We start from the raw sequence: 20,959 nt of genomic DNA on the forward strand, positions 1-20,959 counted from the left end.
GCTGATAACTTCCTACACTGCAATCTTTTGTATGTCCCTTGTAGTAAGTACTGTGTGCATTCCTATTCATATTGGGAGGAAAATGCTCCAGGGAGCAGCAAAATACACCAGATAGCTGTTCCATATTATGTATGAATTAACTGTGTATTGCTGTTTTATACAGATGTGATGGATTTTTTAAATTTTTTATTTTTTGGTGGCCCAGCATATTGCATAATTTATTTCTGGACTTCCTGAACTTGGAAGCAGTCTGTAACATTCTTGAGTGCAAGATCAATGATTCTGGGCTGAATTACTTAGGAGCCCCCTGAGTCAATATTTCCATTACACAGATCCTTGAAATAGCTGCATTATATAGAAGGTACATGAAAGAAAGTGTTAACAAGACATGGGTTGAAGTCTTCAGAGATGTTTGTCTTTTCTCCAGAATACAGCTGTAGAGAAAATGAACCTTTGATCTCTCTTTACGCCACAATATTTTTATTCAAGGGGCTGGTTGAATAAAATATTGGTTTGTGACCCCTTTTGCTTTACCCTGTTTTTTCTGTTTCCCTGCCTTCTCCTTCTGATGGATTATCACAGTCCCAAAGGGCAAGTATATTCTTGTTGCTCAATTTCCCCTCTGTTTACTGTTGCTCATATTGTCTGCTTCTATTTCCATTCCTCCTGAATGTTCTCCTTTGTATCCTTGATCTCGGGCCAAAAAGTAGGCAAGTCTACCTGAGAGTAAGTACTATAAGTGGGGCACCACCACCCAGAAAGCTCTTTCCTCAGTTGTCACCCAGTGAGAGCATCCAAACCCTGAATCTCTAAAGATGACAAGGTGTACAGAAACCTTAATGTGGGAACAGGTGTCCATTCAGGTCTCAGTCTATGTGGATGCTAGTCAACTTGAGTTAATGCATCACTCTCTGCCCCCCCAGAATCACCTGTCCTGAGGCAGCACCCAATTGCTTGCTTTACATCCAGCCTGCTTCATAGTCTCAGTGTTGCCCCTTGCGGAACTTAGCAAGGAGGAAGATGAGGAGGGAACTAGAATTAGTTGGCTCTGCCTGCCATGGGCTTGGACTTGACCCGCTGTTGGTCTCCCTGCCTTTTTCTCTACCAGTCCCAATGGGCACCAGAAACTACTGCTTCCAAGATGCTGCAGAAGCTCTATGCACTCCATTGTGTGCTACATTCCCACTGTTAGGTCTCAGTTTGTAGCCTATGAGGCGTAATTTCAACCTACTGCAGTTCCCTCAACTGTCTTCATAGTCTTCTGTCACTTATTCACAGGAAGGCTAAGCAGCAGCTCTTGCTTGCCTCTTCACTGCTGCTGCTTCCCTACAAACTTCTACTTGGTTGAGAATCCTAATATTAGCTATATTTGTTTGTCTCAAGCTTATAGCCCATCCTTTCTTCCCAAAGGGAGCTCAGGGCAGTTCGAAATAACAAAAGTACCTAGAAAAGATTTAAAAGCAAACATGTTAGAACTTCATAAAACCATTGGACGAAAGCTTAGATAAAATGAGGAAGTCTTTCCCTATTTCCAGAACACAGGTGGGGCAAGCCTATACAATTTGTGACCTGGTGGTCTCACACAGGCAGGTTGAACCTACTTCAGCTTGTAGTACGCGAGTGATGGAAGTGTTTGGCTTGGCAGGTCACACATTGTAGAGGTCTACTTTGGGACTTAAGAGTCTATCTAACGTTCTCTTAGCAGTCTTCCGTCTTGTTGCATTGACATCGTTTGTACGTCCCTTGTAGTATTGTGCGCGTTCTCCACGTCTTATGCTAGTCACATAGGAAAGCTGCTCCAAGGAGCAGTGAAATGCCCCCAATAGCTGCTCTGCATAATGTATGATTGACCCTTTGTTGTTGCCAGCTCAAAACTAGATTTCAAGCTGTTTTGTAGTTATGTGATGGATATATGTTGACAAAAGACATGTGTTCAAGTCTTCAGAGATGTTTGTCTTTTCTCCAGTGTACAGCTGTAGAGAAAATGAACCTTTGATCTCGTTTCATGCCGCAATATTTTTATTCAAGGGACTGGTTGAATAAAATATTGGTTTGTGACCCCTTTTGCTTTACCTTGTTTTTTATGTTTCCTTGCCTCTTTCTGATGGATTATAACAGTCCAAAATGGCAAGTATATTCTTGTTGCTCAATTTCCCTCTATTTACTGTTGCTTATACATGTTGTCTGCTTCTATTTTCATTCCTCCTGGATGTTCTCCTTTGTGTCCTTCATCTTGGGGCTTCTCCCATGACAATTTGGTATTCTAAAAATAGAGAAGGGAAAATGATGTATTTTTTCCTCACATGCTTTTGAATTGTTTCTCTTTCTTCCTTTCTTCTTTGACCCTGTCACCTCTCAGTTTATTAAGAAACTCAGATTAACACCTCACCCCAAATTTGTGTTTTCAAGAACTCTGAAATGAATTTATGCTAAGTAAAATATTTTACCTGTGGCACATTTTTCAAGCCCTTTTGGTTTGCATCTTGACATCCCCATGGCTTCAGCTTTAATTGCCATATGGTCATGCTTGGCAGGTCAGTACTATGCCAGCTTTACCTTGCACCAATTGTTGCAGTATTTCAGGCCGAGTTGCTGCTATTTCATGATAAATACATGAATCTGTCTTTTAATGTGAAAATGTGGATGGTGGGGTAATATCGATTGGCTTTGCTGCTTCCATAGTGCTTACTTTAAACCAGTTTTCCAGATCTGCACATCTGAATTAAACCACAATTTCACATTTTGGACATGCAAGTAGAAACACAGGGTGAGGCAGAACAGGAGTATGTGGTCACAATGCTCTTCCCCAGCTTAATAACTTTAGCTTGTTAAGCTGGAGCCATTGTCTGAATGGGTCCTAGGAACCGAGTGCTTTTAAAATGTTGAAATCCACTGCATTTACATACTTAGTTTTGCTCATAAAAGATTCTGACACTGCATTTTCATCTTTATAGTTACGGAAACTCTGAAGCTAGATCGCTTTGATGAATTCGGCTACACCTTTTTAGCGCCAAGGTTGGTCATTTTCCTGTTCTGTATACCCAAATGATACATAACAAGTCTCGACTAACAAATGACGATAATAATAATATTATTATAATAATTTATTTCTTATACCCAACCCATCTGACTGGATTGCCCCAACCACTCTGGGTGTTTCCAACAAAAATACAACAACAACACACACACACAATTATATATATATATAAATAAATTGGATCTAGACCAAGCTAGTTGAACTTCAGTCCCATTGATTTCAAAAAGAACTAAATCATGCCTAACTTGTTCTGTTGATTTCTGTTAGACTTTTGTCCTAATTTAGCGAAGATTCAGTCCACTTTGTTTACGATGAGATCATCTATATACTAATAGCATATAGTCTGAAGTCTTCCAATGTTCACACTTACATAGCCAAAACGACACCACTGAGCCTCAAGAGGGAGGCACTAGCAGACGCACAGTAACCCCAAAGTCTGCAGAAATACAAACAATATTTGGGGGAGAAGCAAAGGAAATGTGGGGTTCCCCTGAAAAGCAGCCCAATGAGGACTGAGTGTCCAGATAAAGTAGGAGACTTTTGAGAGGGGGGAAACTGACTAGCAGGTGGGAGGCGTAAGGGAATGGAGGGGTTGGAAAAGGCGCATGGAGAAAAAGATATGTAGATATAAAATTCTCCTGATTGTTTATAGCCCACCTTTCCCCCCAGGGACTCAAGGTGGTGTATTCTGTTCATAGCCCCCTCCTCTCACCCCATTTTATCCTAACAATCCTGGGGATCACTTAGGCTGAGAGTATAGTGACTGACCCAGGGTTACTCAGCTTAATAGCTTCAGCTGAGATAACTTAATAGCTTAGTCAAGATTTGAATTCCAGTTTCCCTGCTCCTAGTATACTCTAACCACTATACTACACGTTCCATCTGCTGAAATTCCATCTTCTACACAGTTGTTAGAACAACAGCCTCTTAACCTAATGTTCGGCAGACATTGTATGCTGACTATGGATCACAGGGGGAGAATGGAACGGAGCACCTCACCCAAGGCATCTCAGGTCTCTTGAGTGCTGCTGGTCCGTCTGTAGCCAAAACCTCACCACCTTCCCACAGGAAAATATCTGGTGGCTTGGGAGCTCCCAGAATTTGCAGAGGTACAAAAAGATTCTGAAAAAGACCCATCAGCACACACAGTCAAAGCACCCCAGTGAAGGCTGAGCGTGCAGGTGGAAGCTGTGAGTAGTTGCTATTGTTGAACAACTGGGAGTCAGAATTCTTGCTGAGTGTGGGCACAAAACCCTGTTTCTATGCACCTATGATTGTATGTGCAATCATTTATATAACCAAAAATAGCCTACCCAAATGCATTATGTTGCCCAAGATTGGTTGCAGAAATGTATAACTCTGGTAAAATTTCATACTTAAATGTTCATATTAGAAGAAGAATACTTTAAAATGCTGAGGATCTTTTGTGAGGGTTTTAATGTTGTGTATTTTTGTGTTTTGTATTGTAAACCACCCCACGGTCCTCAGATCCTCAGGGCTGTATAGAAATTTAATAAAGAAATAAACATAAATGAATTTTAAAAAATATATTGCAAACCTATGCAGAAATATGACAAACTTTACTTACGTTTGGAAATTGAGAAACTGAAGTTGATGGATTCATCCATTCCTATGTCAAGGCTGATCATTCAGAGTGAAAACGCTCTAATCTTGTGTTTCCTTGCTTATAGCATTTAACTTTCCCTAATTTTATGCATAACATAATTTTGCCATGGAATTTCTCTATGTTGTGAAAGTGATACACTGCAGGCTGTAGGCAAGTACTTCTACATGATATGCTACTAAATGAAGTGTTGCTACCAAATGCTAGGTAAATTAGGCAGGATACACGCAAACCCAAACCAGCTCAGCCAGAAATTTATGTATTTGTTTGTTTATTTGCTTGCTTGCTTTACTTCATGGATTAAAAGCAATATTTTAAAAACCTGTTTTCTTTTTCTAGAGACTATTGTGGGCCTGTGAAAATGACTGACAACAACACAGCATTTCTTCTGAATTTCAGCGAATTTATAGATCGATACACCCCCCAAAATCCCTCATGTAAGCCTTACTTTTTCATTAAATGAAACTGCTTGCAGGAGATGACAATATAAGTGCAGCAACTGGTTCCAAAGAAGAAATGTTGATGTGATCACCCTGTTTCCCATAATTACATATAGTACCAGATCTGTTTACTGGGTTTATGAATGCAAGATTGCAGAGTTTCACCCAGTTCGTAGGGTTGTTATGTGAAGATAAAAACTGTTCTGACCTTCTTACATCAGGGCATTTCAAAAGCTAATACTTTTTAAAACTTAGCTGGCCTTTTGATTTTAGAATTTGTCTGTCATTGAAACTGGAGCAACCGATGCCAAACCATACAGGTTTAAAATTTGAAATATTTGTTGAAATCTGAGTTCATTTTTATTATGGGGTGTAGTCATAGTATGGGGAAGGATCATAACTAAGCACTAGAGTCAGGCTGTGCTTTCAAAAGGTCTGTGTTTCAATCCTCCCCGCATCTCCAAGTGTAGCTGAAAATGACCCTTCCTCGCTGAAATCTTAGAGAGCCACTTCAAGTCAGTGTAAGCAGTACTGAACTATATGGACCAATGGTCTGACTTGGCAGCTTCCTGTGATCTTAATTAACCTTTGGCTTGTTTCCTTTGATAGGTAATGATATGGTTATGAGAGCTTTGCTGGATGCAGGATTTACAAGTGAACTTGTTCAGAATTACTGGAGTAAGCAGGACCCGTGAGTGTTATTTTCCTCCCCCCTACCAAACAATATGGCTACTTCTGGGGGTTTTAATGGTGTGTTAAAATAATACTGGATTATTTCTGATAATTAGAGCACACAAGGAACACATACGGCATTAAGTATATGAAAATGCACACATTTGTGTTTTAGACTATCTTAGAAAAACTTGTGAATATTATGTACAAAGGGCTGCCAATCATCCCAAATTCAGTTCAATTCAAATATTTCTGTCTCTCCTTTCCTCCTCCTACAGTGAGGGAATTACAGCACGATTTGTAGCTACGGATGGAGGGATCACTAGAGTATATCCCAAAAGGTAAGGGTCTGTTTCTTTCTAAGAAATACAACAGAAACACTGGCAAAATCGATTTCTTAAGCATGCCTTTTTTAAAAAAATCATTTTATTATAACTATCAATACATTACAAAACAATATATACTTAACAATACATTACATATATTACATACAACGCATACCTCACCTAATTTCTTAAGCATGCCTAACTCAGGGTTGGATGGTGGCTGAAGTTCTTGCTAGCCCCCATTGAAATTGTCACTTGGTAATGGAATATTAAATGGGGACGCGGGTGGCGCTGTGGGTAAAACCTCAGTGCCTAGGACTTGCCGATCGCATGGTCGGTGGTTCAAATCCCCGCGGCGGGGTGAGCTCCCGTCTTCCGGTCCCAGCTCCTGCCCACCTAGCAGTTCGAAAGCACCCCTAAGTGCAAGTAGATAAATAGGTACCGCTTTATAGCGGGAAGGTAAACGGCGTTTCTGTGTGCTGCGCTGGTGCTGGCTCGCCAGAGCAGCTTTGTCACGCTGGCCACGTGACCCGGAAGTGTCTCCGGACAGCACTGGCCCCCGGCTTCTTAAATGAGATGGGCGCACAAACCTAGAGTCGGACATGACTGGCCGGTACGGGCAGGGGTACCTTTAATGGAATATTAAAGTAAGAGTCTTCACAACAAATATATTGAATACCCCAAATATAATATTCAGACCCTTAGGGAGGAAACAGAGGATGGTACTCGGAATCAATGTCCATGCCCTGGGTTTGATTCCCATACCCAGATATTGAAAATAATATGCCCTTGATTGGCATATTATAAAGTTGTAATTCTCTTAAATTACAGTAGATACATTTTGAACAAACTGTGTTTTTCATATTTTGAAATTCAGTTACTGTACAAGACAAAATGTAACAGGGAAAGCTTGTGCTGAATCATCCCTGTATAGAATAGCCAAGATCCAGGGAGCTTCCTCAGAACACAGCCTGTGGAACTGAAAAGGAAAACAAAGGCAGACACAAATCCTTTATCACTAACTTTTTTTAAAAAAAGTACCTCGATTTCAAAAGTGGTTTGTTGCTGGTGTTGAAAGGCTGCTATTCAAGAAACATCAGCTCAAATTCCCTTTGGGCATGTGGAATTAGTTGAGCACTCGGCTTATGTCTGTAACCAGGTTCAGGTTTTCACAGCATTTCAGAGTTGGAAATCAGAATGGGGTTGTGGAGATCCCAAACTTAATAATGGGATTTCCCAGATTGCTCATTGTCTCCTGTAGATGGTTGGATTTTGACTGGAGATTAACTAGGAGACGTAGCTCATGGACCTGAGACCTCTTGTCTAGTATTGGCTGTCTAGTATTGTTTGAGCGAGCCATTTTCTGTAATGTGAACATATGCAGGGAGCTATATTATTACAATGAGTCACATTTTTAGGTTTTCAGTAACATTAACAAACAGTACAATCCTACAGTCTACTCGGAAGTAAATTTAGTTAATTTCAATGGGCCTTACTCCCAAATAAATGGATTGCAGCCTTAGATTTCAATCCTAGAGCCCAGTGGTGGGAAGCCTGAGACCCTCACAACGCTGCTGTTTTAACTCCCATCAGCCCCGGCCAGCAGGGTCAGTGGTCAGGTGGTGAATGTGAAGGGCCAAATGTTCCCCACACTTTCCTGTGAGTAAGCCCCATTGAATTCAGTGGAGCTTCCTTCAGATTAGGCATGCACAGGATAAGAAAACATGTGACAATTAAGACAAAAAGCTGACATTAATGTCTCATGTTCAGTGCAGGAGAATATTGGACAGAAAATCCTGAAACCTATGAAGAGAGCTTCTACAAAAGGAGCTTAGATAATGAAAACTACATCTTCACAGCTCCCTTCTATAACAGTAAGTCACTGGGCACCCAAAATTATCTTGTTAAACTCCAGATACAGTACGGTCTATCCATATTACACAACTATGGAATGTTGACGACATCTGGAAAAGTATACATAATGGCTATGAAGATTACCATATAGCAATTATGCATGTCTGTTTCTCAAAAGTTTTAGCTAGAAGTCAGGAAATGTTGCCAAAGGATTTGTAGGAAGCTGCAGTTGAGTCAGTGAAGCATGACCCTGACTTCCATAGTTAGGTTAGGGCTTCCTCTGGTGTTAAGATTGTAATTCAATAGCACAATCATGGGAGGCATTTATAGAATCATAGAATTGTGTGATTAGAAGGGACTCAAAGGATCATCTAGTCCAACCCCCTGCAGTGGAGAAATATCCAACTGGCCCATACAGGAATTGGAATGCACAACCTTGGCATTATCAGCACCATGCTCTAACCAACTGAATTGCAAACAGGCACAACCTAATCTACAAACAGATACAACCCAATTTATTTGGTTTCTCTCTGACACACCAAGACTGTTTCATAGTCATCTGTTAAATGTTTGGGTTTCTTTCTTTCCTTCCTTCCTTCCTTCCTTCCTTCCTTCCTTCCTTCCTTCCTTTCTTCCTTCCATATCTCAGGAAGTGTATCTGAAGATGGCATCATGGTCAGCAAGGCTGTGAAAATAACCGTCAATGGAAAACTTCTGAAACCTGCAGGTGGGAAGGAAATTGACATTTCTTGACCGTTGTTATTGGACATAGTAAACAGCAACTGAAGTTCTTGTTTTAAAGAGCAAATCTGCATTACTTAGCGTACTTGTAAGTCTCTTTGACCATGCTAAAGGTCCCACAGATTTCTGAATAAAGCTGTTATTAGTTTTTCCCTTTTGAGGGAATATGAACAAAAGAGTATTGGTAAGACAGCACTCTTGGATGAAACTGATTACTTTCTCCAATTTCAATTTGAGTTCAGACCTGATTGTGAGACTAAATTGGTCTTGGTTGCCCTGATGGATGACCTTGATTGGGAGAAGAATGGAGGGATGCAACACTTGGTCTTTCTTGGTCTTTCGGTGGCATTTGAAACCATTGACCATATATCATCCTTAACTGACTGACTTCCCTTATATATTGTGTATTTCCTGTTAGTTGTTGGAGTAAAAATCAATGTGACCAACTGGATGGAGAATTTCACCAAAATCACTACAAAGAATCAGGTAAGGAACTTGTAGCTTTTCTTTTGAGCATCAAGGTGAATACTTCAACTTACATCTAGGATTGTTTTATTGTGTGCTCCTGCGCTACAGCTCAGTATCCAATTGGAAATATTGATTCAAGCAGTCATACATAAATAAATGGGCAGAAGTTATGCAGTGGATATAATTGTTACCAATATCCAATAGTGTAACATCAAGTGCCTTTGACTGATTATCATGCTGAGTAGAGATGGCCTAAACAGAGTCCTGCTTTATCCTACCACTGCTTGTCCTCCCACTTTTTCCTCCTTTCCAAGCACCCAAAAATGTACCTAGGGTGGGAGAAAAAGGAATAAAGGGGGAATAAGCAGCTGCTAGGGGTGGGGTGTCCAGCTCCTTGGACATTCCCTTCAAGGTGAAGAAAGGGATGTGTGGGCAAGAGTAGTAAATCTGGGAGTAGGACGAGTCAAGAATCCATCTTCCTAATTACCTTTTTCAGCATATGTAACTTTCATTGGAAGTCTGGTTATTCAGGAGTTGCAGAACTAATACTTTTGCCTGACTTTGAGCATTTTACTTTATGTTGGATTAGTGTGCATCTTCTTGGCTCTTGGAAATGTTTTGAAATATTGTCCTGAGATTTTTATGGCCTTGCAACAGCAGTCAACACAAGCTGTTGAGCAGCAGTGGTGAATTTTGACAAATGTAAATATTCTGCCCAAATACTTGACATTTGACCTGGCTACAAAAGCAGCATGAGCACAACTCTAGATTGAATATCATCCTTCTTTGTTTAAGAACAGGTTTCATATCTTGCATTATATGTCTGTTTTTCAGTGCAAAAGTGAACTGTGTGGATGTGAAAAGAACAGTCGGGTAAGAATGTGTTCATGAATAAATCATTTGCAGATACTGAAGCCATGTTTGTGGGTGATGCCTCTACAGGGTGGAGTCCTTGCTGCATCCTGGCCTATCTTATAAGATGATTGTAAGGATGGCATATTTGCTTTGAAGCACAAAGACACTATGTCAATGATAAGCATTATCTTCCTATTATCCATCCCTGGAATACCTCAATCAGCAGAACATGCGCAGTGCTATTTTTCTAGAAAAAGAGGTGTTGGAACATACACTGAACCCCTTGTAGACTTAGAATGGCAATGGCGCCCACCTGAGAGGTGTCGGAACTGAGTTCTGGTGAGTTCCAGCTGGAAAACGCTCTGAGCACGAGACTCTTAATCTCAGGGTTGTGGGTTCAAGCCCCATGTTGGGCAAAAGATTCCTGCATTGCAGGGGTTGGACTAGATGACCCTTGTGGTCCCTTCCAACAATTCTGATTCTATGATCATCTTGCTGCCGTTGAGACATGTTTTCTTTGTACCAATCCAGAGATCTTATATGTGGTGCTTATATGTGCACATCTAAACTGAGACTAAGATGAACAATCCCAGCTACTCATATTCATTCCCCTCTCTTTATACTCCACGGCATCCGACTGAGTATAAAGATCCTGCCATCAAAACAATCATACAACAACAAAAATTGGAATCAAAATACATTGCCATTATTTATGAATGCAAACAACAGCAATGAAATAATTGGTGCTGTATCGAGAGAAAGATCAAATAAATAAGAGTTAAAAGCTGCATATGTTTCAATTCTGTCTTTAGCAGCTACAAGTGATGGGTGCCAGTACTACAGTTTATGAGTAGATGGGGGGACAGGACAGTAGCCTTTTCTTCATGAAATGATGGGCAATAGCAAATGATTTCTCCCTTTTTGTTTATCTTCAGTGAGTAATATGATCATTAGGAAAACTGCTAACTATGATTTTATAACTGGGCAGGCAACTACAACTGCAGTCCTATACACATTTACCCAGGTGGTGAAACTCATTCTCCTTAGGCTGTCACAGGGCTGGTGCTCAGCTCAACAAGTATGTTCTGAATGGTGACTATAGAGCAAATAATAATTCCCCCCCCATTGTCCTCCTTGTCTTTCTTGCAGCATGTTGACTGTGTTATCCTTGATGATGGAGGATTTCTCTTGATGACAAATCAGGAATGGGATATGCAAGAGGTAGGTGTGATACAGATCAAGTTGTCTGTCAAGTTGTCTTACAATCAAAATGCTGTCTATTTTATCAAATCAAATTACAAGCTTTAATATTTGAGTTTGACTTAAGATTTCAGATTTCATAATAACCAAATTAGAATGGCCAGGACAACTCTCTCCTTCAGAATCTGTATCCATGACAAGAGTACAGGACTGTGCAAGCCAGTCTTTCTTCCTTAATCTTTGATCATAAAGTGTGTTACGTAGAAATAGAACAGGGTACAAACTTAATGTTCACATTTTGAAACATTAGGTGAACCCAAACACGGCAATCCATTGAAACTTGCACTTCTCTGAATTTTGCATTGCAGTTCTCCAGCCACGTTTACAAAAATGTATACACTAGGATAAAATGTGCATAAAAATTTATACATTAATGAAGATTTTAAAATGCATTGCATTAGGGGACATTGCTTTGCATGAATGTGCTATGTTGGGCAAAGTTGCATGTAAATGCTCATTTTAGGAGAAATTCAGTGATGGGTTTTCTGGAAGACTGATGTGGAAATGAGAACTCATTGGAAAAATGAGAAACAGAGAGGAACCAAAGTGGACAGATTCACTTGTCCCTAGTTGTGGCTGATACACACCTGCCTTAGGCATATCACTGAAAAGAGCATCAAATGAACCTCTGCTATGAACTTACACAAATGCGTCCCCCATAATGATAATAATAATAATAATAATTATTAATAATAGTAATTATTATTATTATTATTATTATTATTATTATTATTATTATTATTATTATTAATAATACCCCGCCCATCTGGCTGGGTTTCCCCAGCCACTCTGGGTGGCTTCCAACAAAAGTTTAAAAATACATTAAAACATCAGTCATTAAAAACTTCCCTAAACAGGGCTGTCTTCAGATGTCTTCTAAATAATAATAATTATTATTTATTTATTAAAAACCTTTATATCCTGCCTTTCTAAAGTGCTCCAAAGGTGGCTTACATGTAAATAAAATACAGATTCCTAGACAAACTCAAAACATTATTATGTAGACACCATCGATAAGTATATAATTTTGAAATTAAAACTCACCTGCTCTGCTCTCTGACTGAGCCGTAAGACTGAGCCTAAAACAAACCTTGTGTGTCCTAAGTGCAGTGAGTAGGACTGAACTGAGAGTGGGATGGAGAGGGAGGGAGGTCAGGGAAACAAAAAGCAGCTTTATGTGTGCATGAAATGTATATAATATGCAAGCACACAGTTTTGTTGTTCATTTTAAAAATGTGTATTTTAATGGAAATGAAGGGCAGGGGAACTTGAGTCAAATTGAGATCCAGAAGTGAGACATACATTAGAAAACAACTGTGTGGATTAGCCTGACGTCAAAAGAAATTGTAATGTTCTGTCCCTAGATCTAGCCTTCTTTAAATCTATACCTATAGTGTAGTTAACTATTGGGTTCAGGCTTTGAATTAATATGTCCTTTCTCCTTTTTTATTGCTCTTTTTACTTAGATGACGAGCCTTGCATTTGTAATAATTCTTTGCCATTCTACAGGCAGTTTTGATGCTCCAGGCCAAAGCTTCCAAGTATTCTCAGCTAAATTGCACCCAAAATGTTGCTGGTTGCATTATTTTTTAATTTTTAAGAAAAACACATTAAAAATAACATTTAATTTTTAAAATTATTGTTTTTTCTGTGTTTTTAACAATTCTTGTTTTAATCTGAAAGCCACATTGAGTCCTTTGTTGTTGTTTAGTCGTTTAGTCGTGTCCGACTCTTCGTGACCCCATGAACCAGAGCATGCCAGGCACTTCTGTCTTCCACTGCCTCCCACAGTTTAGTCAAATCCTATCAGGGTGTAAATATAAGAACTATTATGTCTCCCAGTCTGTTTGAAGAGAATTGTCTTCCTTTCTTTTTAAACAATCTCTTTTCCTTCATTAGATCGGAAAATTCTTTGGTGAGATTGACCCTGGCCTCATGCGAAATCTCATCAACATGTCCTTATATGCCTTTAACAAGTCTTATGACTATCAGTCTGTGTGTGACCCAGAAGAAGAAGCAAAGCAAGGAGCCGGACTCCGCTCTGTCTATGTGGTCAGTATCCTCTTGCCAGGATGCAGATGGCACTTTGGTCTAAACCACTTAGCCTCTTGGGCTTGTTGATCAGAAGGTCAGCGGTTCGAATCCCCACGACGGGGTGAGGTCCTGTTGCTATGTCCCAGCTCCTGCCAATCTAGCAGTTTGAAAGCACACCAGTGCAAGTAGATAAATAGGTACCGCTGCGGCAGGAAGATAAACGGTGTTTCTGTGCTCTCTGGTTCCCATCACGGTGTTTCGTTGCACCAGAAGCAGTTTAGTCATGCTGGCCACATGACCCAGAAAGCTGTCCATGGACAAACACTGGCTCCCTCGGCCTGAAAGCGATATGAGTGCCACAACCCCTTTGACTGGACTTAACTGTCCAGGGGTCCTTTACTTTTACCTCTTCCCTTTGCCTAGTCCATGTGTTTAGACCAGGCCAGTCTATGTGGTTCCCTCGCAGTCGTATTGGACTGCACCTCCCACCAGCCCCAGCCATCATGGCCAGGGGTCAGGGGTGACTGAAGTTGTAGTCCAACAAACAGCAGGAGGGAACCGACTGTCCCCCATTCAGAGATTATTCTAACCTTATATCAATTGCCTTTTATTTTCTAGCCTACGATAGCAGACATGTTACATCTAGGGTGGTGGGCCTCTGCAGCCGCTTGGTAAGTTGAACTTTCCAGGTAGGGTTTATTATACATTTGAACACGTGAGGGCCTTGACTGAGCGATGTATACAGAATGAATTTGCCCAGCTGAGATTTCACCCCACATTCTTCTTGTTCAAGTTTATTATGTAGAATTACTCAGTCTTTAGCTGAGCATTAAATAATGTCACTGCAAAATAGGGCTACAAAATCTTTTCCCAGAGGTTCCTGAAGATATTTACGAGGTGTGCAACTCAACATAAATTAAGAACCCTTGTTTTTGCAATGAAAGTGAACTTCTGAAATGGAAGGTAATCCAGAGAGGAAACCCAAACATGACTGAATATTTAAAAAAACGGGTTATCAGTGATGATATCAGACACAGAGGTGCCTGGACTCAGTTTGGACCTTGGGGTGTTGTTGTTCTTTTCACCTGCAAGTGGTTTCTTGAAATGCTCTTTGTAATGAAATTTAGGGAGGGAGTTGGTAGGAAAGAGGGGGGAAGACGAAGGGGATCAGTTACCATTTAATAAGAAAAAAAGGGAAAAGGCAGATCTCAACAAATCCATGCAGTGAAACAGGGAAAGCTAGGCTTCAAAGAGGAGCAGGCGATCCTTCCTCTTCTTCTTCTTCTATTATTATTATTATTATTATTATTATTATTATTCCAGGAATGTTCTTTGGGTTTGCTCTGCCATCTCCTGCTCCAGTTCACACAGTGAATTCTCTGCCCCACTCCTAGAGCTAAAGGCTGCGTGATTTAGGCACGATCCCTCCTCACAGCTCCTTACTCTCTTGTTCCATTGCTTTCCCCCTGTGCATCTAGGTCTATCTTGCAGCAGCTCTTTCTGGGCCTCACATTCCCACGTTTTCTTAGTGCCGGTAAGTGAAGAATCAGGTGTCAGAGACATTCCTTTGCTTTTATAATCAAGCTTCTCACAGAGCTGAAAATGTTCTCTTTCTCACAGTGGAAATGGAGGAGGAAGACTTCAGTGCCATCCCATCAAAACAGAGCTGCATTACAGTACAAACTCAGTATTTCTTTGCCAATGATGAAAAATCATTTTATGGCATTTTAGATTGCATAAACTGTTCTAGGTAGGTATTTCCTTAGAATTACAAAATTATGTCAAGTGCCTTTGATGCTTTCTTAATAGCGTTCTGATATTAAAGAAGCAACTGAGTTATTCATGTGAAACTATCAGTTATGAAGTAGATATAGATACAGATGATATAAATATAGATGTGTATGAATGCAAATTTTTTAACCTACCATTCATGCTTATGGATAACAGGACAGTGTACAAAAGGCATAGCCAGCAAATCTTACCAAAATAAAATACCAAAAATTCCCACATGCACACGGGTAATCAAATAAAGCACATCTTTAACAGGTTTTAAACAAGTTTTAACTTAGCACTGAAAAGATTGTAATATTGGTGCCAGTAATATTCACTGTGGGGCGAATATTCCACAGCTGTGGTGTCACCACAGAAAAGCCTCTCTCCCTTATTTCCACATAATGTGTCACTCTTAGTAAAGACACTCAAAGATGAGTTAACCTTGCTGCATTTATATATACTTCAATAGCAATGGGCATCATGTTTTACTGTCCATATTGCTTGGAAATAGAAAGTTTGATTTTGTTGAGCAGAAGACAGGTTCTGAATATATAATATATATTATATATCTTTTCTGAGGTGGGGAGATCTTTGCACAAAATCAGGTTATTTGTAGCTTATGGTGCAAAAGTTGCATTAAGCCTTTGGAGTTTACCTGGTTGTCAAAAGTACTTATAGAAAATTGCCTGCAAGTTCCTTTCCCCCCCAGCATTAAACATTTGTTCTGTGCTTCATTTCTGTTTGCAGACTTTTTCACGCAGAGAAGATTTCCAATACAAATTTAGTATTCATAATGAGTGACACCAAACATATGTGCCGTCACTGTGATACGAGGCCACTGATGCAAGCAGAGAAGCCTGGTATCCTTTGAAGTTTAAGTTTATGTTGAATTTGTGTTTGCTCACAAAATAACACCACCACACATTTCTGTAGAACCCCCAGTATCTGATTTTTAGCTGCTCCTAAAACTTGGACGAGTTAGTGTACACACACACACACATCTGGACTGGAAACTGTTTCTGTGAATAGTGGATCAACACCGGCATGTATCTCTTCCATTTCTCAGCTAATGCGAGATACCCACCCCATGCTAGCACCCTGCTTGGATGATCTTAATATATAACACAAACACAATATTGTTGGAATCAAAAACTCTTAAGAGAATGATTGACACACTTAAAGGAGGGAATTCAACATACCACTAAGGATATTGCTGCTGCAGCAGCACAAGCTTTCCTCCTTCCATGATTTCCCCTCTCCTCCCCCTGTGCATTGTTCTGGGACTTCTCCTGACACAAAAACATCCAGGCAATTTGTTGGGCACACAGAAGGAAAGCCCCATTGTGCTAGCAGAAGGTCTTCTGCTAGCTTCTGTTAGCAGGCCTGATTAGTTTATGGTTGCCCAAAATTTCCATGTTTTGTTGTACAGTACATGATATGCTGCTCTGCCACACATTAATCTTCATTGATGTCAAGTAGTGATAACCTTTGGCCATGGTCTTTCCTGCCATGAAAACAGTAAAGATGTTCTAAATCTCACATATTGTGCTTACTCCTCCAAACACCCACACTTTGCCTTGATATTTCAGCCCCAATCCTCTCCATCTTCAAGTTAAGACCACACAAATTCCCTTTCAAATTACCCTTTTCTCCCACCTACTTTAGACTTAAATTTATTATGCTGCCTGTGGTATGAAAAGTTACAGGATCTGACCAGGAAGATATAGGACATGCATCAACTGGAAATAAAGCAGTATGTCTGCCACAGCTACTATAGGGCACAAACAGTACTGAAATCAGAATCACATATAACTGCTCTGATATAATCATGAATGCACAATAAAAAGGGCACCTGGAGGGATATATCCAGGCTTCTAATATTTATTTGATGTCTAGCCAATCCAGGGGCTTCATAATTTCTGCCAAACTCAGGGGTTGATGATGTATGCCATTTTCCCCTGCTGTGTTTGAATGACCTCTGGTGTCTATACACAGAGGCAAATAGCCAACAGGTGAACCCTGAAACGGGATCTCTCCCAGCATGAATTGATGAACCCAAATTCTCCAATCTGAACTGGATTGGCTGCCATTAATGAAGGAGAAGCATCATTTCCTGCTGGGGATTGTGGGTCTTTAACACAACCTTTGTAGCTAAGGAGAGGCCTGGCATGGTTTCTAGTGTGCTGTTAAGAGCCATACACTCTCTGGTATGCCCTCCACAAAACCTTTTTCACTAGGGAAGGAGGAGGACTGGCAGGGAAGGCAGAATGGTAGCTAAATAGGGCTTTCCAAGGGTTCACACTGAAACCCAAAATCCTTCATAGTTTCTCAAGCATTCAACTGGCACACTTGAAAAACACAGTCAGTTTATTGAGGGGTCTCACACATCTCTAGTCTCTACACACACAGTCCATAGCACCTCACTAGGTAAGGCTCCCAGTTCAAACCCTGAAATTCCTCACTCTTTGTGTTTTCTAGTTTGTCGTCGTCGTCTTCTTCTTCTTCTTCTTCTTCTTCTTCTTCTTCTTCTTCTTCTTCTTCTAGCAAATGTGAGCATTCCATTATCCATGTTCCTTAACTGACATTCAGATGAGGGGCCAAACCCCTGTGAAATGGTTCAGCAACCCAGATACAGAAAAGGGCCCGATGTCTGCTTTGATGATGATATTGACGTAAGTTTGCTTTTCTAAGAAATGGAGGAAATGCCTTCCCTGCACTAGAAAAAAAAAGTTATTTTAAATGATTAATTTGCACCTTGAAATGCCCATTGATGTTAACCTATCTTCCATTAAATTGACTGTTGACTCTGAATCATAGTCACTCTACTTCAAATGTTCCCATGATTAACATAAAATTAACAGCTGCTTTTTTCTGCGTTGCCTTTGCTGCAATTGCTGTGCTTTCACACATGATTCTTTTAAAGAGGGAGGTAGGGCAATATTTGCTACCATTCTGTGCATCATGGTAACTGCTTGGCAATCATGTCATCAGAACCTTTGAAAAAAAACTCTGCCTAGAAAACTCTGTGGCTTTTCTTCTTGTCCTGAAGATGCAGTGTAGTTGCCTGGTCCCAGTCTTCCCTGTGAATAGTAGATCTAGTGGATCAAAAGTAAGGGGTGGGGAACCTGTGGCCCTCCAGATGTTTCAGTCCCAGCCAGGTCAGAGATGATGGAAGTCCAACAACTTGGGGGGAACTGGGTTCACAGGTTCACAGCCCCTAATCTAGATTAATTGGATTAATTGTAAGGGTTGCCATATTGTGGTTCCATGGACAATGAGGTGGTTGAGGAGCGAGCAGGTAGTGAGTAAAGACTATGAGACATGTGTTGGATTGAAATTAGACCACAACTTTATTTGCCATTGGCATTGGGCGTGTAGCCAGTGATCAACCAACCCACTTGCTGGTTGATTGACGGCTGTGGTTGACCATCGTTAGCGGTCCTCCATGGTGTGAATTGCTTTTGTCATGCCCTGTGGCCCATCAGCCCTTGAATTGGGCTTCTGGATAGGAAGCACCACCCTCCAAGATCCCTTCAGGGAACCCCCCTTTCCTCCCATTCCTGCTAATGATCCAACCCAATGCCTCTTCTGCCACTAGAGTTGGTGATCCTAGTAGAAATTATTCCTGTACCAAAATTTGAGAGTCCCAGATCTAGACTATACTATACATATTTTTTAAAAGAACATGAACACAAATGGGTATTTTTTGTTGTAAAGTGTTTGCCACATTGAGAACATTGGAGCACCCAATTTTAACAGTAAGAAAACATTCATGTGCTGGAGATAGTTGGCGGCAATATTGGGAGACACAACTGTTAGCCCATCTCCATGCTCTTGATCCTGGATCTGTTGTGTGTGAAAGTACAAGGAGTCTTGCTCACTAGCTTGTTGTGCTATTATCTGTGTTAACTGTGTCTTCTGTAGTTGTATTAGTGTAATATTTTACTTAAGTTTACTTTGCAATCTTCACTGTGAAATTCTTTGCTCTTGGGTGAATGCTTTCACATTAACTCTGCTAACTGCCAGCAAACTGCATGAAATCTCATCTTGTATGTGTTTCTTTCTGTGTTTTCTTTCCTTTCCTCTACTTGCTATTTTGCCCGTTATTAATAGGATCAGCCTATATGCACAACGAGTCGTGCCTCTGCCATGATGTCCGCTCCTATCTCCATTTTTCTGCAAGTTTTCATGTGGTGTGGATGGTCAGTTACTTTCTCTAATTTTGTGTTTCATTTTGTTTTTCAAAGTTTAGCATTTTTGTTAGTGTATCACAGAAACATGTATTAATTGCGTGCCTTGGGGTGGTGGTGGGGAAAATAACTTGGAGCAAATGGCTTTATTTATTTATTTATTGGGCTTGTTCAGGAGCTATTTTCCCCTGAGAATAGATTGGGAGCACATCCTCCTTTCCTGAATGGGAGAGTCTGGTTATTTGAAAAGGGTTTAATCTTCTGGGTAGTAATTCAGTTAATTTAGACATTCCCTTTTCTCTGTGGCAAGTAGAGAGACTGCACTCCCAAGGATAATCGGGGAAGACAGATACAGTTCTAAAGAGGCCCATTGGGTCATGGGCCACAAGATAAACAGCCATAGTAATTTGGTGTGTTAACTTTGGAAGTGAATCCTATTGTTTCAGAACATGCTTAGAATCACAACCTGAAGACAGAACTGTATTGCCTATTGATCTTTCCTGGTCCAGCACTGTAGCAGATTGCTAACTTTAAGACTTCACAGCCCACCCTTGCTGCTCTTAAGGAGCAGTCTGTGATAGAGCACACCAGGTTCAGTCCCTAGCAAGTTTCAAGATATAAGAGACGTCTCATTCTCTGAGTCTCAAGACTTCTGGTGGCCAGTTAGGATAGATGGAATTTGTCCAGAGGGACCACTACAACTGCTCCTGGCAATCCTTTGTTACTTATTTTGTATCCATGATAAGAAATCTGAAAAAGTTTGAATCTCTAAATTGGAGTCATGCTGACCTTCTTAGTTCTTGGGAGGGTTGTGAAACCAATACAATAGAGACTATTCCTGTTTTGTTCTTGTTCCCATTAAGAGGTACGACTTCATAATACCGGCACTAGACTTTTTTTTCTGAGCCTAACAAATGAAACAAGCAAACAAAAATAGTATATTAAATATAATATTTAAATATAGGGAGCTAAAATTAAAAAGCTGTTGCTGCCTAAGAGTGCATGCATTTTTAACATTTTCTTTCAATAAGGGGCTTGTGGCATTTTCACAATCATACAGCTGGACTGCACATTACAAAGCAAATACAATATTTTCAACATTGAACTTGCTTTGTAATATTAAGCTGCTCTTCCCTTGTGAACCATACTTTCCTGTGATTTTCCCTCAGTTGGGATCTGAGGCTAGAAGAAGCAAAGCGAAAGAGAAATTGGTTTGGGGGGGCACACCTCTGAGGGGTTAATCAGTAAGGCGGTTGGAGTTAAGCACCCCCTTCCCTTCTGCTGGTTCCATCTGTCTTCGGAGTCAATGGAGTGCACTTCTGGGGGTAAAGTCAAGCTGCTGGGTTAGCAGCACTCAAGTTACTTCCCCAGGGCAGTGCCCATAGAAGTCCTAGGCTGCCGAGATGACGAGACCCACTCTCGGCCCCACTGATGTGGTCCAAAGGAGAGCACCAGCTTGGCTGCAGGAGTTGCCCATAGGGGGCGTACATGGTGCTATCCAACTGTCTTAGGCTTTACTCCTGAGTCTTTTCTTCTCCAGATGATTTCCTGCCAGGCAGCAAAGGTTTAGGACCAGAATTTTTCTTCTCCTAGATAGGCTACCTAGCCTGGTTGACGAGCCCCGTATGGGGAACCTCCCCCCCCCCAATGCCCCTTTACATTTATGCCATCTGACAAATGGTTGA

The 20,959-nt window shown here is 40.6% G+C and overlaps 1 protein-coding gene across 5 annotated transcripts in view; it reads left to right on the top strand.

Annotated features, from left to right (window-relative positions):
• CACNA2D1 (calcium voltage-gated channel auxiliary subunit alpha2delta 1) overlaps positions 1-20,959 on the top strand; it is a 369,956-nt gene that overhangs the window by 331,787 nt on the left and 17,210 nt on the right. For 3 of the 5 annotated variants that reach the window (XR_014502078.1, XM_083399436.1, XM_083399438.1), the window contains 15 exons: positions 2,955-3,015; positions 5,001-5,098; positions 5,711-5,792; positions 6,052-6,114; positions 7,870-7,973; positions 8,603-8,680; positions 9,113-9,180; positions 9,997-10,035; positions 11,167-11,238; positions 13,177-13,329; positions 13,930-13,982; positions 14,790-14,845; positions 14,932-15,061; positions 15,832-15,944; positions 17,674-17,756. Coding sequence is in view for 4 of the 5 variants with exons in the window: in XM_083399436.1 (XP_083255562.1) it covers positions 2,955-3,015; positions 5,001-5,098; positions 5,711-5,792; positions 6,052-6,114; positions 7,870-7,973; positions 8,603-8,680; positions 9,113-9,180; positions 9,997-10,035; positions 11,167-11,238; positions 13,177-13,329; positions 13,930-13,982; positions 14,790-14,845; positions 14,932-15,061; positions 15,832-15,944; positions 17,674-17,756 (1,253 nt within the window). In the remaining variant the exon portion in view is untranslated. Of the gene's footprint in view, positions 1-2,954; positions 3,016-5,000; positions 5,099-5,710; positions 5,793-6,051; positions 6,115-7,869; positions 7,974-8,602; positions 8,681-9,112; positions 9,181-9,996; positions 10,036-11,166; positions 11,239-13,176; positions 13,330-13,929; positions 13,983-14,789; positions 14,846-14,931; positions 15,062-15,831; positions 15,945-17,673; positions 17,757-19,197; positions 19,287-20,959 lie in introns of all 5 variants that reach the window. The other 2 variants (XM_083399435.1, XM_083399437.1) reach the window with 1 other exon arrangement.

The sequence above is a fragment of the Podarcis tiliguerta genome (genome assembly GCF_965153285.1).
Source record: "Podarcis tiliguerta genome assembly, chromosome: 10".
NCBI classification, from domain to species: domain Eukaryota; kingdom Metazoa; phylum Chordata; class Lepidosauria; order Squamata; family Lacertidae; genus Podarcis; species Podarcis tiliguerta.